The 11,903-nt window shown below is 46.5% G+C and overlaps 1 protein-coding gene across 1 annotated transcript in view; it reads left to right on the top strand.

The window, feature by feature from the left end:
• LOC118086755 (metal transporter CNNM4-like) overlaps window positions 1-6,431 on the top strand; it is a 29,714-nt gene extending 23,283 nt beyond the window's left edge. Inside the window, exons 6-8 of the mRNA XM_060275777.2 lie at window positions 1,027-1,126; window positions 3,778-3,926; window positions 5,850-6,431. Of these exons, the coding sequence (XP_060131760.1) occupies window positions 1,027-1,126; window positions 3,778-3,926; window positions 5,850-5,975 (375 nt within the window). The 3' untranslated portion in view covers window positions 5,976-6,431. The remainder of the gene's footprint in view (window positions 1-1,026; window positions 1,127-3,777; window positions 3,927-5,849) is intronic.
• The last annotated feature ends 5,472 nt before the right edge of the window (window positions 6,432-11,903 follow it).

Here is an 11,903-nt window from a genome sequence, read left to right on the forward strand (position 1 = left end):
GCATTGAGGATGAGGCGACAACAGGAGCTGCGACATAGAGACCTGGGACATGTTACCTTAAGAGTAAAGGTGGGTCCAACTGTGGTGGTGGCCCAAAGGGCCACAATAAATGTGATAATGTGTACCCCTGTAAATCCTTGAGTGTGCTTCTAATAGAAAAGTTATGGTAACCTGTTATGTACTTTATGAAACATGCACAATGTAACAGAACATGGTGGGAATCAGAACTTAATCAGCAGAAATTGCCAGTGCTTATTGTGCATGTGTATTAAACATGAAATGAAGTAATGATGTATATGATTGGTGGAAATTGAAATGCTTTGTTTGAAATTTTATAAATACCGCTGCCTGGACCACCAGGCGGTGTTGCAGTTTTGCGGAACGATCCGACTGTGACCTATTGCTTTGCAATAAACAATGTTGGACTCCTAACTCCTCACGTTTCTGAGTTTTATTGGCATAAACTCAGGAGATAAGCTATTTTCTGGCTTACAACACAGCAGCCTTCCTTGCTGATGCTCTGACCAGAATGGCTGACCAGCATTGACTGCAGCCTCCTTTTCTGGTCCCCAGCTCTGCCCCTGGGGCGACAACTGATTGGCTGATGGTGCCGGTCACCTGGATGACTTACAGCCTACAGGTCCAGGCATCTAGTCCAACCCCCTGCAGTGCAGGAATCTTTTGCCCAGTATGGGTCTTGAACCCACAACCCTGAGATCAAGAATCTCATACTCTACCAACTGAGCTGTCCTGCACAACAGTGATAGCAGCTGGTCCCTACTTAGAATTAAGGAGAAGGCCTTATTTCTGGGCCTATCCTACGCATGCCAAAGCTACCAAGCCCGTTGTTTGAGAGAGATGAATAATACTTGTCTGTAATGTTTTCTTTGATTGGGTTTCTTGGGAGTTACTTCTGCTTGCCACGAAATGGATTGTTGTGAGATTCCAGATTGGCTTGGGTGCTACAGGTTGACCCTTCTCTGACAAGTCAAGTTTAAAGGTCCTAATATTGCCTTTCTGTTCCAGGGAAAGGTGGAGGTCGAAGCTTGCAAGGAAAACATGAAGTTTGAGAACGGACCCTTCTCCTACTATGGAGTCATGGCCTTGGGTACACCCATCCAAGGAGGTAATCTGCATTCCTTCTCCTCCCACAGTTAAAACTCTCCCCACTTGATAGTTTAGGCTGTAATCCTAACCGCGTCTGCTCAGAAGCAAGTCCTACTGAATTCAATAGGGCTTACTCCCAGATAGGGAGATAAGAATACATCGTTTTCCATTATGTCCTCTATTTGTCTCATGCATCACTGTTTCCGTTCCACAGCAGTTCATTCCCCACTAAAAAGTGCATTACTTGCCTTTCTGCTGCAGCAAAATTACATAAATGATGTTGCTATTACATTATTCCACCCCATTTATTTCAAGTCAAAGGAAACACAATGCAGATGGCAGGAAAAAATGACAATTATCCATGATTTGGGGACTGAAAGAAACACAAGCACATCCCAGGTTCAGTTGGTAGAACATAGATGGGTTTTCTGTGGGAAAAGCAGCAGGGCAAAGGCAAAACCACTCTCACCCATGCCTAGAAAATGTGGGACAAGCAGAAAACCTCTTGGACCCATGCTTTCCAGGCATAGGACAAGCAGAAGTATGGGTGAGCCCTATGAGCATTTGGTCTGATTTTTTTGCGGAAAAGTTTACAACAAGGAGCATGCATCCTAGTTTGCTCAGGGGCAGAGGAAGGCGTGTGTGGTGGGGGCAGGCTGCCCCGGGTGTCACCATTGAGGGGGGAGAAAATGCTGGGCAGCACTCACCGCGGGGCCTGTAGCGTGCCCAAGCCATGCGTCTTTCCTGGGAGTGACACGGTGGCTTGGGTGCCTGCAGGCTCCGTGTTGCCCCAAACGGTCTGCCCATCACCCCCCCAGCTGTAGAGCGGCTGAGGGGGAGGAGGCAGGCAGACTCCTTGGAGGCCCCACAGAGTGTCCTGCCCCGCCCTGTGGGCACGTGGACCCGTCCCTGGGTGCAAGGCACGTGCGCCACCCCAGGCGCCTGATCGGCTTCCTCCGCTGCTGTTCATGGGGTGTTTATACATATTTTTGTTAATCAGAGGTACCAGGTTGCCCCTGAGATTGAGGGGGCCTGGTATGTGATGCATGCAAAACGTCACATTGCCTGGAGGAGGCCAAGCACTTTGGAGGAGCTGGGCACTGAAGCTGTGATGCCGCACGGGCATGATGACACACACATGCAATGCGGACCAGTCTCCCTCAACAAATATTGAGGGGGCTGAAGATACCTTGGCCCCCTAGAGTTGGCACACCTGCCATTGACCATTCAGTCCACACTTTCCCCCATCACTTTCTTGGCTGCAAAAGGTCAGGTTCGTTTTAAAAGTGATTTTGTTGTGCCAGGACAGCAGAGCAAATTTGGTGGTGATGGAATTGAAAAGTAAATTGTGCGTGTGTGTGTGCGCGCACGCGCAAAGAGGATGAGGCAGCAACTTGTTCCTCTGCATTTTTGGAGGCTGGACAATTGCATACTTGGTTCACACCATAGTCTGGTGCCATCTAGTGGTTTAATCAGAGCGATTCATCCATCCCTAGTACAACATTCAGGAAAGGGCTCTTGAGTTTCCCTGAGGGTGCCAGACCTTGTTGCGGCTGTTTCCCAGACAATACAACTCCCTCTGGCTCATCATTTCTTGCTATCTCTCTCCCTCTTGGTTGAAAGAGTCCTACAGTATAAGCAAGTAATGGCTCAGGCATGGGCATGAAAAGCCTAGCACAATGTTGCTTAACTAAGTCAGCAGGCAAAACAACCCCACAATATTTGCTGCCATCCCATGTTCTCCAGATCTGCTATCCTCAGTGACCAGCACTCTAGGTAGCCACCTACAGTAGTATCCCCTAGAGACAAACCTGACTTACTGTTGTGGGAGAGGGCTGACAGCTGGGAGAAGGAAATGGAATACAGTGGCACTTAACACAAGACAACATTTTGTTGCAGGTTCCAGACCTATATCTTTCCATCCATGGCTTCTAGTTCCCCAAGTTGTTTCAGGGGCCTCTTTACAGGGATTGTGTCCTTGGCAAGGAGAGACTCTGAAACACAACAGATGGGGGACACATGCGCATAAGCAGCGCTAGCCTCAAAGCAGCACCAGTCCCCCCACCCACCCAAAAAACAACAGCACGCCCTTGCTGTTCCCAGAGGCTGCTTCTTGCAGATTGGAACTGTTTATTTTTGTCCAGTTCAATGTCCCCCCTTGTTCCCTTTCTCTTGGATACACTTTTCTAGGCAGGACCCTGGTCTGAGCCCCTCCCCTGCTACATAAGTGTGACTTGCATTTCTAGCTTCCTTGGGTTGCTGGAAACATCCCCTGCGAACGGCCAGGCCAAAGCTAAAGGGAGAGACTGGGCAGGAGAATGTGTGGCCCTTAACAAGGCACGTTCATGGAGAGGCCTCATAGCTGTTAGTCTGGCTCTTACGATTCCATACAGCTGCAATCTCTGCCCCCTGTGCCCACTCAAGAAGTGTCCTTCTGCTAAATGGTTGAAGGCGGTTCAGCAAAAGTAGATGGAGCTTGGGTGGGTTGGCGGGCATAGCTGCCAAGTTTTCCCTTTTCTCACAAGGAAGCCTTTTCAGCATAAGGGAATTTCCCTTAAAAAAAGGGAGAACTTGGCAGCTATGTTGGCGGGCTGAGGAAAGAAGCTGAGGAAAAACCCAGGGGAGCAGGCTGGAGCATACAATTCTCGCCTCACTTTTTCCCATGTGCAGGTATTGAAATCCTAGGCTCCCAGATTCGCAAGAGCAATATGCAATGCTTTAGCATCACCAGCAGCAACCAGGTCCTCCCCAGCAGCAGCAGCCTACAGTACATGGCAGATTACACTGTCCGTGCTCTGACCGACCTCCTGTACCTCAAGGTGAGGCCTAAATGGATTTGTTTGACCCCTGAAAAGGAGATTCTGGGTGAGGTGAAGGGCGATACTTTCCTAATACCGGTAGATGCCGGTATATTCATTCATCTATAACAAGGGTGGGGAAACTTTAGCACCCCAGATGTTGCTTTGACAACTCTCATCAGCTCTAGCAAGACTAACCAGTGTTCGGGGAAGATGGGAGTTGTAGTTTGGCAGCATCTGAAGGGCCCACCTCTGAACCAGAAAATTCCAAAGCTGCCCTCAGTTGAGAACACAGCTTCAGCTGGATTCACAGCCATTTCCTTTTCTCAGGGGCAAATGGAATGTAATGGCAGCAGACCTGTGTGAAGACTTGGGTCTCCCAGGACATTCCTCTAAGTAAGGCAATGGGAAGCAAGGGGCATGACTAAAGCACTTCTATGTAGGTCTGCTCAGACATAAGTTCTACTGAGTTCAATGGGACTTCTTCCTGGGTAAGCATGCACAGGACTGTGGCTTTGCATTCACTTTTAGCAGTGTCATATCCCCACCAATGAATATTTTTGTGTACTAGGTGGAGGTCAAAGGTGTGGTTTAGTATTTGGAGCTCAGGCCCAACCTTTGCTTTGTAACTAGCCATGCTGTTCAGGGCAGCCATTTGCTGTTGGCACCTGCAGCCATGTCTCAGATTTCCAAATGTGTCCCTGATCACCAACGGTTCCCAACCCCTCATAGCTCATTCTCGAAACCGTCTGTTGAAGCAGGAGAGGAACGCCCTCAGGTTTTAGGAACTTGAGAATGTGGTCACATCTCTCATTATTTTTAAAGTATTCCACTGCCCATCTAGGCTTCACAGAATTGTGGGTGGTCTCTCTCCTCCCAGAGGCGGAGCTAGCTGCTCCAGCACCCGGAGCAGTGCACATGCTGTGCCTGCGAGGGTGGGGCTAGCCACCCACAGCAAGTGTCCCCGGGGGTGGGGGTGGGGCGCTGCGATGTCACACCCTCTCAGGGATGATACCTGGGGTGGGCCGCACCCACTGCACCCCCCTTCCTCCGCCACTGCCTCCTCCCACTTGGGCAGTTGATTTGAACATCCTGATAAGCCTTCTCTTTGGACACCTATTTGCGGGCGGGTGGGTGGGTGCAAACTTGATGTTTGCTACTTCTGACTTCTTTGTAGCTCAGGCATCCCCAAACTTGGCCCTCCAGTTGTTTTGGGACTACAACTCCCACCATCCCTAGCTAACAGGACCAGTGGTCAGGGATGATGGGAATTGTAGTCCCCAAACAGCTGGAGGGGGCTGAGTTTGGGGGTGCCTGTTGTAGCTTATTCTTTAGCCGCTTGCAGTTCTGTGGGAGAAAGGGCTGAGTTGCCACCTCAGCAGCCCCCACCACACCATTTCTGGCCAGACTACCTGTGTTTACATAAGGCAGGAGCGAGGAATCTCTTTCAGTCGGAGGGCTTCAATCCCTTCCAGGCAACTTTATTGGAACCACATGCCAGTGATGGGCAAAGCAATGGATGTGAATGTTTACCTTTTATACACTAGGCTGGTTTTTACTCACCCCCCCTCCCACACCTCTGTTTCCTCCATCCAGGCAAGGGAAGAACCATTATCAGAGTTCAAGAATACATCCCGGCCACACAAAAACACTCAGCCTGCACTTTTCTTGTGTGTTTTTACCTGGCTGGGGGAGAATCCTGAGGGCCAGATAGTGAGGGCTTGGAGGGTAGCATTGCATAGCCTTCAACTGTCCTGGGGAAAATGAAACATCCTGGTATTTTCCTCGAGAGCATAGTGGCCATTGCAAATCTCCTGTGTTGGGTGGCTTAGCAAATTAAATAAATTGTAATAATAATAGATGAGGTCTGGTTGTGCATGCTGGATGCTGGCAGTATGTTTCTGGAGTAATTGCTTTCTCTCTCTCCCTTTCTCTCCAAAACAGATCACACGGAATCAATACCAGAACTGTCTTATGGCCTCACTGGCGGAAGTCAACGCAGCTGCAAGTATCATCTCGCAGGCTGAGACTTCTGTAGACTCAGTGCACCGAAGTGTACCCCAGACTTGAATTGTGTAGAGTCAGTGCTCCGAAGTGTACCCCAGGCTTGAATTGAATTGAATGAATCTTTATTTGCGTCAGCCATCGGCCATAGCAATATTTCTTTCTCTTTCTTTGGCGATCACTCGTAGCCAAGTAAGATTGTCTTCCATAAACACAGTTTCAACAATGAGACTGTAACTGACTGTGGAGGCCAATTCTGGATCCACACATCGTTCCACAGTGGGGAGATTGGTTTCTGGGCGGGAGTTGATTACAGTGTGGATTTGCCAAGTGTGCCTTCCTCTTAGCATGTTTCTCCTTGTGTCCTGAGTTCGAGTGTCTTCAAAGCCCATGACAGCTTTGGTAAAGGCTGTTCTCCAACTGGAGCACTTGCAGGCAAATGTTTCCCAATTGTTGGTGTTTATACTACATTTTTAAAGATTTGCCTTGATACAGTCATTAAACCTCTTTTGTTGACCACTAGCATTACGCTTTCCATTTTTAAGAGTAGTTGCTTTGGAAGACGATAATCAGGCACAACATGACCAGTCCAACAAAGTTGATGTTGAAGAATCATTGCTTCAACATTGGTGATCTTTGCTTCTTGCAGTACACTGGTATTAGTTCACCTGTTTCTCAAGTGATGTGTAAAAATTTTCAGAGACACTGTTGATGGAATATTTTGAGGAGTTGGAGATGGCGTTTATAAATGGTTCATGTTTCACAAGCATACAGTAAGGTTGGTAGTACAATAGCTTTATAAACAAGCATTTTTGTTTCTCGGCGAATGTCCTGGTCCTCAAACACTTTGCACTTCTATCGGGAGAAAGCTGCACTCGCAGAGCTCAGGCGATGCTGGATTTTGGCATCAATGGCGGCCCTTGTGGAAAGATAACTGCCCAGGTAGGAGAAGTGATTGACATTTTCCAACGTTACACCACTGAGTTGGATTTGTGGTGCTGCAGATGGCTTATTTTGTACTTGTTGGTGCAGCACTTTGGTTTTTTGGATGTTGAGCGATAGGCCAAGCCTTTCGTAAGCTTCTGCAAAGATATTTAGGATGGTTTGCTATTATCTGTCAGTAAAAAGCTCCCACTGGAGCCAATGGAAGTCTCCCCTTCCTCCTTTCTAATAGCAGCACGGCACAGGGATGAGCGAATCTGTCAATTTCGGTTTCCATCTGTTTCTCATTTTTCCAGTTTTAAGTTGAGTTCACCACATTTCTGCACCAGTTTTTTTTTAAGGTCTCCATGAACATTCATCAGCATTGTAGTGTGAATTTCTCCTGATATACCTATCTTTGTATGCAAATTTGCCTAATGTATACATTTTTTAGGACATATTTTCTCTGAATATAATGCATTTTTGTATGTTATTTTTTTCTATTTAAACACAGTTTATCCTGGTAGATGCATATTATTTGGCCGGGAAACTGCATTACAGAAATCAGAAAATGCAAGTGCAATTTCAAAGGATGGCTGCGCTTATGCTTGCGTATTGTTTCAGAAAGCATAAATTAGGCACATTCACCATTAAACGTGGACTGAATAAAATTTCTCCCCCATCCCTAGCATGGAGAGGAAGAATTTGAATCAGGACTGTTGCTGGGAGGGGGAGGTTTAATCATAGCTGCCAAGTTATCCCTTTTTTACAGGGATTTTCCCTTATGCTGAATAGGCTTCCTCGCGAGAAAAGGGAAAACTTGGCAGCTATGGGTTTAATCCTCTTGTCCTTGTTCACCAAGGAGTCACCCTTCCTCTTCTCTTTCTTTATGAACTTGATGTAATGATGTGTTTAGCTTCTTGTCTACTTTGACCCATGGCTATCCTGCTGGGCACCATAAGCAAATACTCATAACTACTTATTTTATTTAACAGGATTTATATGCTGCTTAAATTACCAAAAACCTCCAAGCGTCTTGCATAAAACAATACAATTTTTTCATTAAAATTACAAATAAAACCAAACATTAAAAGCAAGTTGACCAAAAATATATCAAAATATAATTAAACAATGTTTATTTGTTTGTTTATCATCATCATCATCTCACCCATGGATCCCATGGTCCCAGGACAGGATACAAAATTAAGACACAATATTTAAAAAAAGAAAAAGAAAAAGGCACTCTGCACATGTTTGAGGGAGCCCTAGTCCTCATGACAGTCCTCAAATATTCTAGAGCTCAGCTGAGTGTTGCCACTGGAAACATGTTCCAGGAAGACTAAGTCCTGACGAAGCCTGACTCTAATAATTAATCCCTCTAGCAGGCCGTTTGTGTGTGAGGCTTTAAGGAATTAAGGGATGGGTTGTCTTCCTGGCCCCACCCAACACGTCCACCTCCCACTTTAAAGCCAAGTTGCCACTTATTTTACAGATCCTGCTCCTGCACCTTCACGGCAGTCTGAGACGGAATGTATTTTTCTAGTATGAAACATATTTTCCAACCCCCCCTAATTTCTGCACTCAGGCTGCTGTTAAAGGCATGGCTCCAGTAAAAGAAGAAGAATCAAGCTCTGTTTTAAGCCTTTTACTCACTTGCCCCCCTCCCATGACAACATCTATCCTTCTTCCATTGAGGTGTGTGGGTGGGGTGGGGGGATACTTGGAGACCAGCTAGGAATCCAGATCCAAGATTGAGAGAACGTACCTTTTCATTTTTCATCTCTGCATTTTGTGATGTCTGGTTTTCAGAACCTTGCAGGGAACTCAGACCACAACTGGGAAATAAACTTTCTATTGCTTTCAAGACATATGTAAATTAGGCTTGCCAACTTTCTCCCCCAAACCCTGCTCCTGTGCTAGGGTAGCCAAATCCAAAAGAGGGCAGGGCTTCTGAGCCTTTAATTATATGGAAAATGGGGTTTCAGCAGGTGCAGCTTGCCTGACCATTGACCCCTTCTGAAATTCCCACTTCTACACAACTCTTAAAAGCACAGGAGCCCTCTCCTCTTCTGCATGTGGCAACGCTGTCCTGCACTGTTTGTAGCAGCTTGATTTGTAGTCAGTGGCAGTGCTTACCTCTGTGTCCTATGAAAACCTTTTAACAGCTGATGTCTGCTGCCGTTAAGGGCACAAGAGGAGGGCTTTCTTTCTTTCTTTCTTTCTTTCTTTCTTTCTTTCTTTCTTTCTTTCTTTCTTTCTAAAAAGCATTTATGTATTAATACATTAATTTCAACATTTCCTCCAAGAAGGCCAGGGTGGACCTCTCCCTCCCTCCCCATTTTCCCTTTACAACAAACCTGTGAGGTAGGTTAGGCTGAGAGAGAAAAGTCACCCACTGAGCTTTGTGGCCGAGGGGGGATTTGAACCCAGGTCCACCTAGGCCTAATGCCAGCACTCTGGCCCACTGCACTACCCTGCCTCTCTTGATTTGTTGGCAATCCTAATGTAAATGAAAGTCAGGCACAAATACTTTCCCACAAAGGACTCTGCCCCTGTGCTTTGTCTGGGGCTCAAATGCGGGAAGAATTTTGAGCTTCAGTTCCTCGGCTGAGTTTCTGTGCAGTGAGCCATGGGAACTTGAATCGCCTCAGTTCACCTTCCCACAGCTGTCACTGGCAGCCAGGTGACAAGTGAGCAAGGGATTACAGACAAATAGCTGGCAAAATCTTTTTTGACATCTGAGGAAGCAGGAAGGGAACCCTCCCACAGCCTTGGGGATTAGGGCCAAGATGATGATGATGATGATGACAATTCAGCCCAGCCCTGCGGTTGATGTTTGAAGTCCCTTCTGCTTCCTTTCCTGAACCAGGAAAAACCTTGTTTAGATGACAGAATAAAAGGCTGATCTAGCAATAATCCCAGCCATTCTACTTTCAGTAACGTTCTCTCTCTCTCTCTCTCTCTCTCTCTCTCTCTCTCTCTCTCTCTCTCTCTCTCTCTCTCTCTCTCTCTCTCTCTCTCTCACACACACACACACACACACACACACACCACAAAAAAAACCACAACCCACCAACATTCAGTAAGTAACCTTTGTCAGAATTGAGTTGCTTGGCATCTAGCATGAGGTAGTTCAAGTGTGAGCAGTAACAGAAAGATGTGTCATTTTCAGTTCTCTCAGGTTCTCATTTTTTCCCACTCTTAAATTTCATTCTCCACACCCCTGCAGCAATTTGTGATTTCTTTTCCTTTAAAATCCTTATGAAGATTAATTAGCATTTGGGTGTGAATTTATCCTAAGAAACACATTTTTGTGTGTGCATCTTTGACTAAAATACACATTCCGGCAACAATTTTTTCCTAATGGAATGCATTTTTGTATGTTGTTTCCCCCCACCAATATATTCATTTACTGGTATAGCCACACTTTACCCTTTGTAGACATTGCTGGGTGCATTGAAAATGAGAGCTAAGTGCGAATTTTTAAAGGGAGCTCTGTTTCAGTTTACATCATTGCCACAAAAAGTGTGTGACACATTAGCCTTTGAACATGAAGTGAATCAAATTTCTCCCCGTCTCTAACTGTGGGCTCATCCAGATTTGCCCTTGCCCTGCTGCTCCCCTCCCCCCCCGCCGAAACCTGATCTGTATTGCTGAATTGGAGCTAACTTCAATCAGGCTTTCTGCTAAAGAGAGTTTTCCCAGGGAAAGTGGCAGGGAAAGAACAACACTGATCAGACCTGTGCCTAGAAAGCACGGAGCAAGCAGAAAACACGAGCCCCATGAAAAACCTGCCTTTCCTCTCCCATCCTTATTGTTAAGTAGATGTTAGCAGGTGGATGCTTTGTCACTGGGCCACAAGCTATTCCTGTATTAATTGCATTCCTGTCCCACCTTTTTCTCCAAGGAGCTCATGGTGGCCTACATGGTTCTTCCCCTCCTCATTTACAACAACCCTGCGAGGTAGGTCAGGCTGACAGGCAGTGGCTGGCCCAAGGTCACCCAGTGAGCTTCATGCCCAGGTTGAGATTCGAACTCAGGTCCTTGCCTGACACTCTAACCACTACACCATACTGCCTTCTCCCTTACTGGGCCTGTGTTTTGAGGTTATACATTCAGAGCTCATTCACACTTACCTTTGGCCTCATGCTTTCTAGGTACCGGTCTACATTTTAAAGCTCTGCATCCACCCCCCCCCTTTTGCCCTCCTGCTTTCCCCAGGTGGCAAAATCTCTTGGGCTGACCTCGTGTTTGCCCTATTCTCTCCTGGGGTGAAGCAATATTACAAGCAGTATTATCACTGAGGAATTAGGATTCAATGCTTCCTTTATTTCTCTATCTTCTTCCCCCTCATCAGGTCACTGTGCTAAACTCACCTTGTGCCAGATTCTGACTTCTACTTAAGCCCCTCAAATAAATGACCCAGTTATACCTCAGAAAACCGCTTTGTTTCACTCTCTGCACATTAATATAGCTGACTGACCTCGCCCCCTTCCTGCATCCTGGTCTATTAACTGTTTGATGGCTAGACATCTCCTGACCCAAACCAATTTGGGGTGTGTAGGGGTTAATGTGTATTACGCATAGAGAGATAACCATATAAGGTTTATTTTTTAAGCAATTATTTAACGTTGCATGTTCAATGCATGAAAATATATTCGAATTAAAATTTATAGGCTACCATGACTTATTTATCCATCAGGGAACATGAAGTTTCCCACAGGCATCTGGCTGGCCACTGTAAGAACAATCAGTGGGCCATTGGCCTGATCCAGCAGGTTCTTCTTATACATGAGAAGTAGATGGATTACCACTGAGCTACTGCCCTTCCCCACACTTGCCGCTGATCAAAGCCACAGAACCTGCAATGCTCAATAGGTTAAAAGCAGCCACTGTTTCATCTCCAGCCTGTTTAACACTCTTGACCACATCTCTTATTAATAGCCTTTTCACAATGCACTGAAGGACGCCCCGTGTCTATTTCTGTCCACTTCCCTAATCCGTTGGTTGTGCAGCAGCCAGCTAAGCACCTCCTGCCAGCCACCCTTTGGGGCATTCATGCCTCTTGGCAAG

This window comes from Zootoca vivipara, chromosome 6 (genome assembly GCF_965207765.1).
Source record: "Zootoca vivipara chromosome 6, rZooViv2.hap1.1, whole genome shotgun sequence".
NCBI lineage: Eukaryota > Metazoa > Chordata > Lepidosauria > Squamata > Lacertidae > Zootoca > Zootoca vivipara.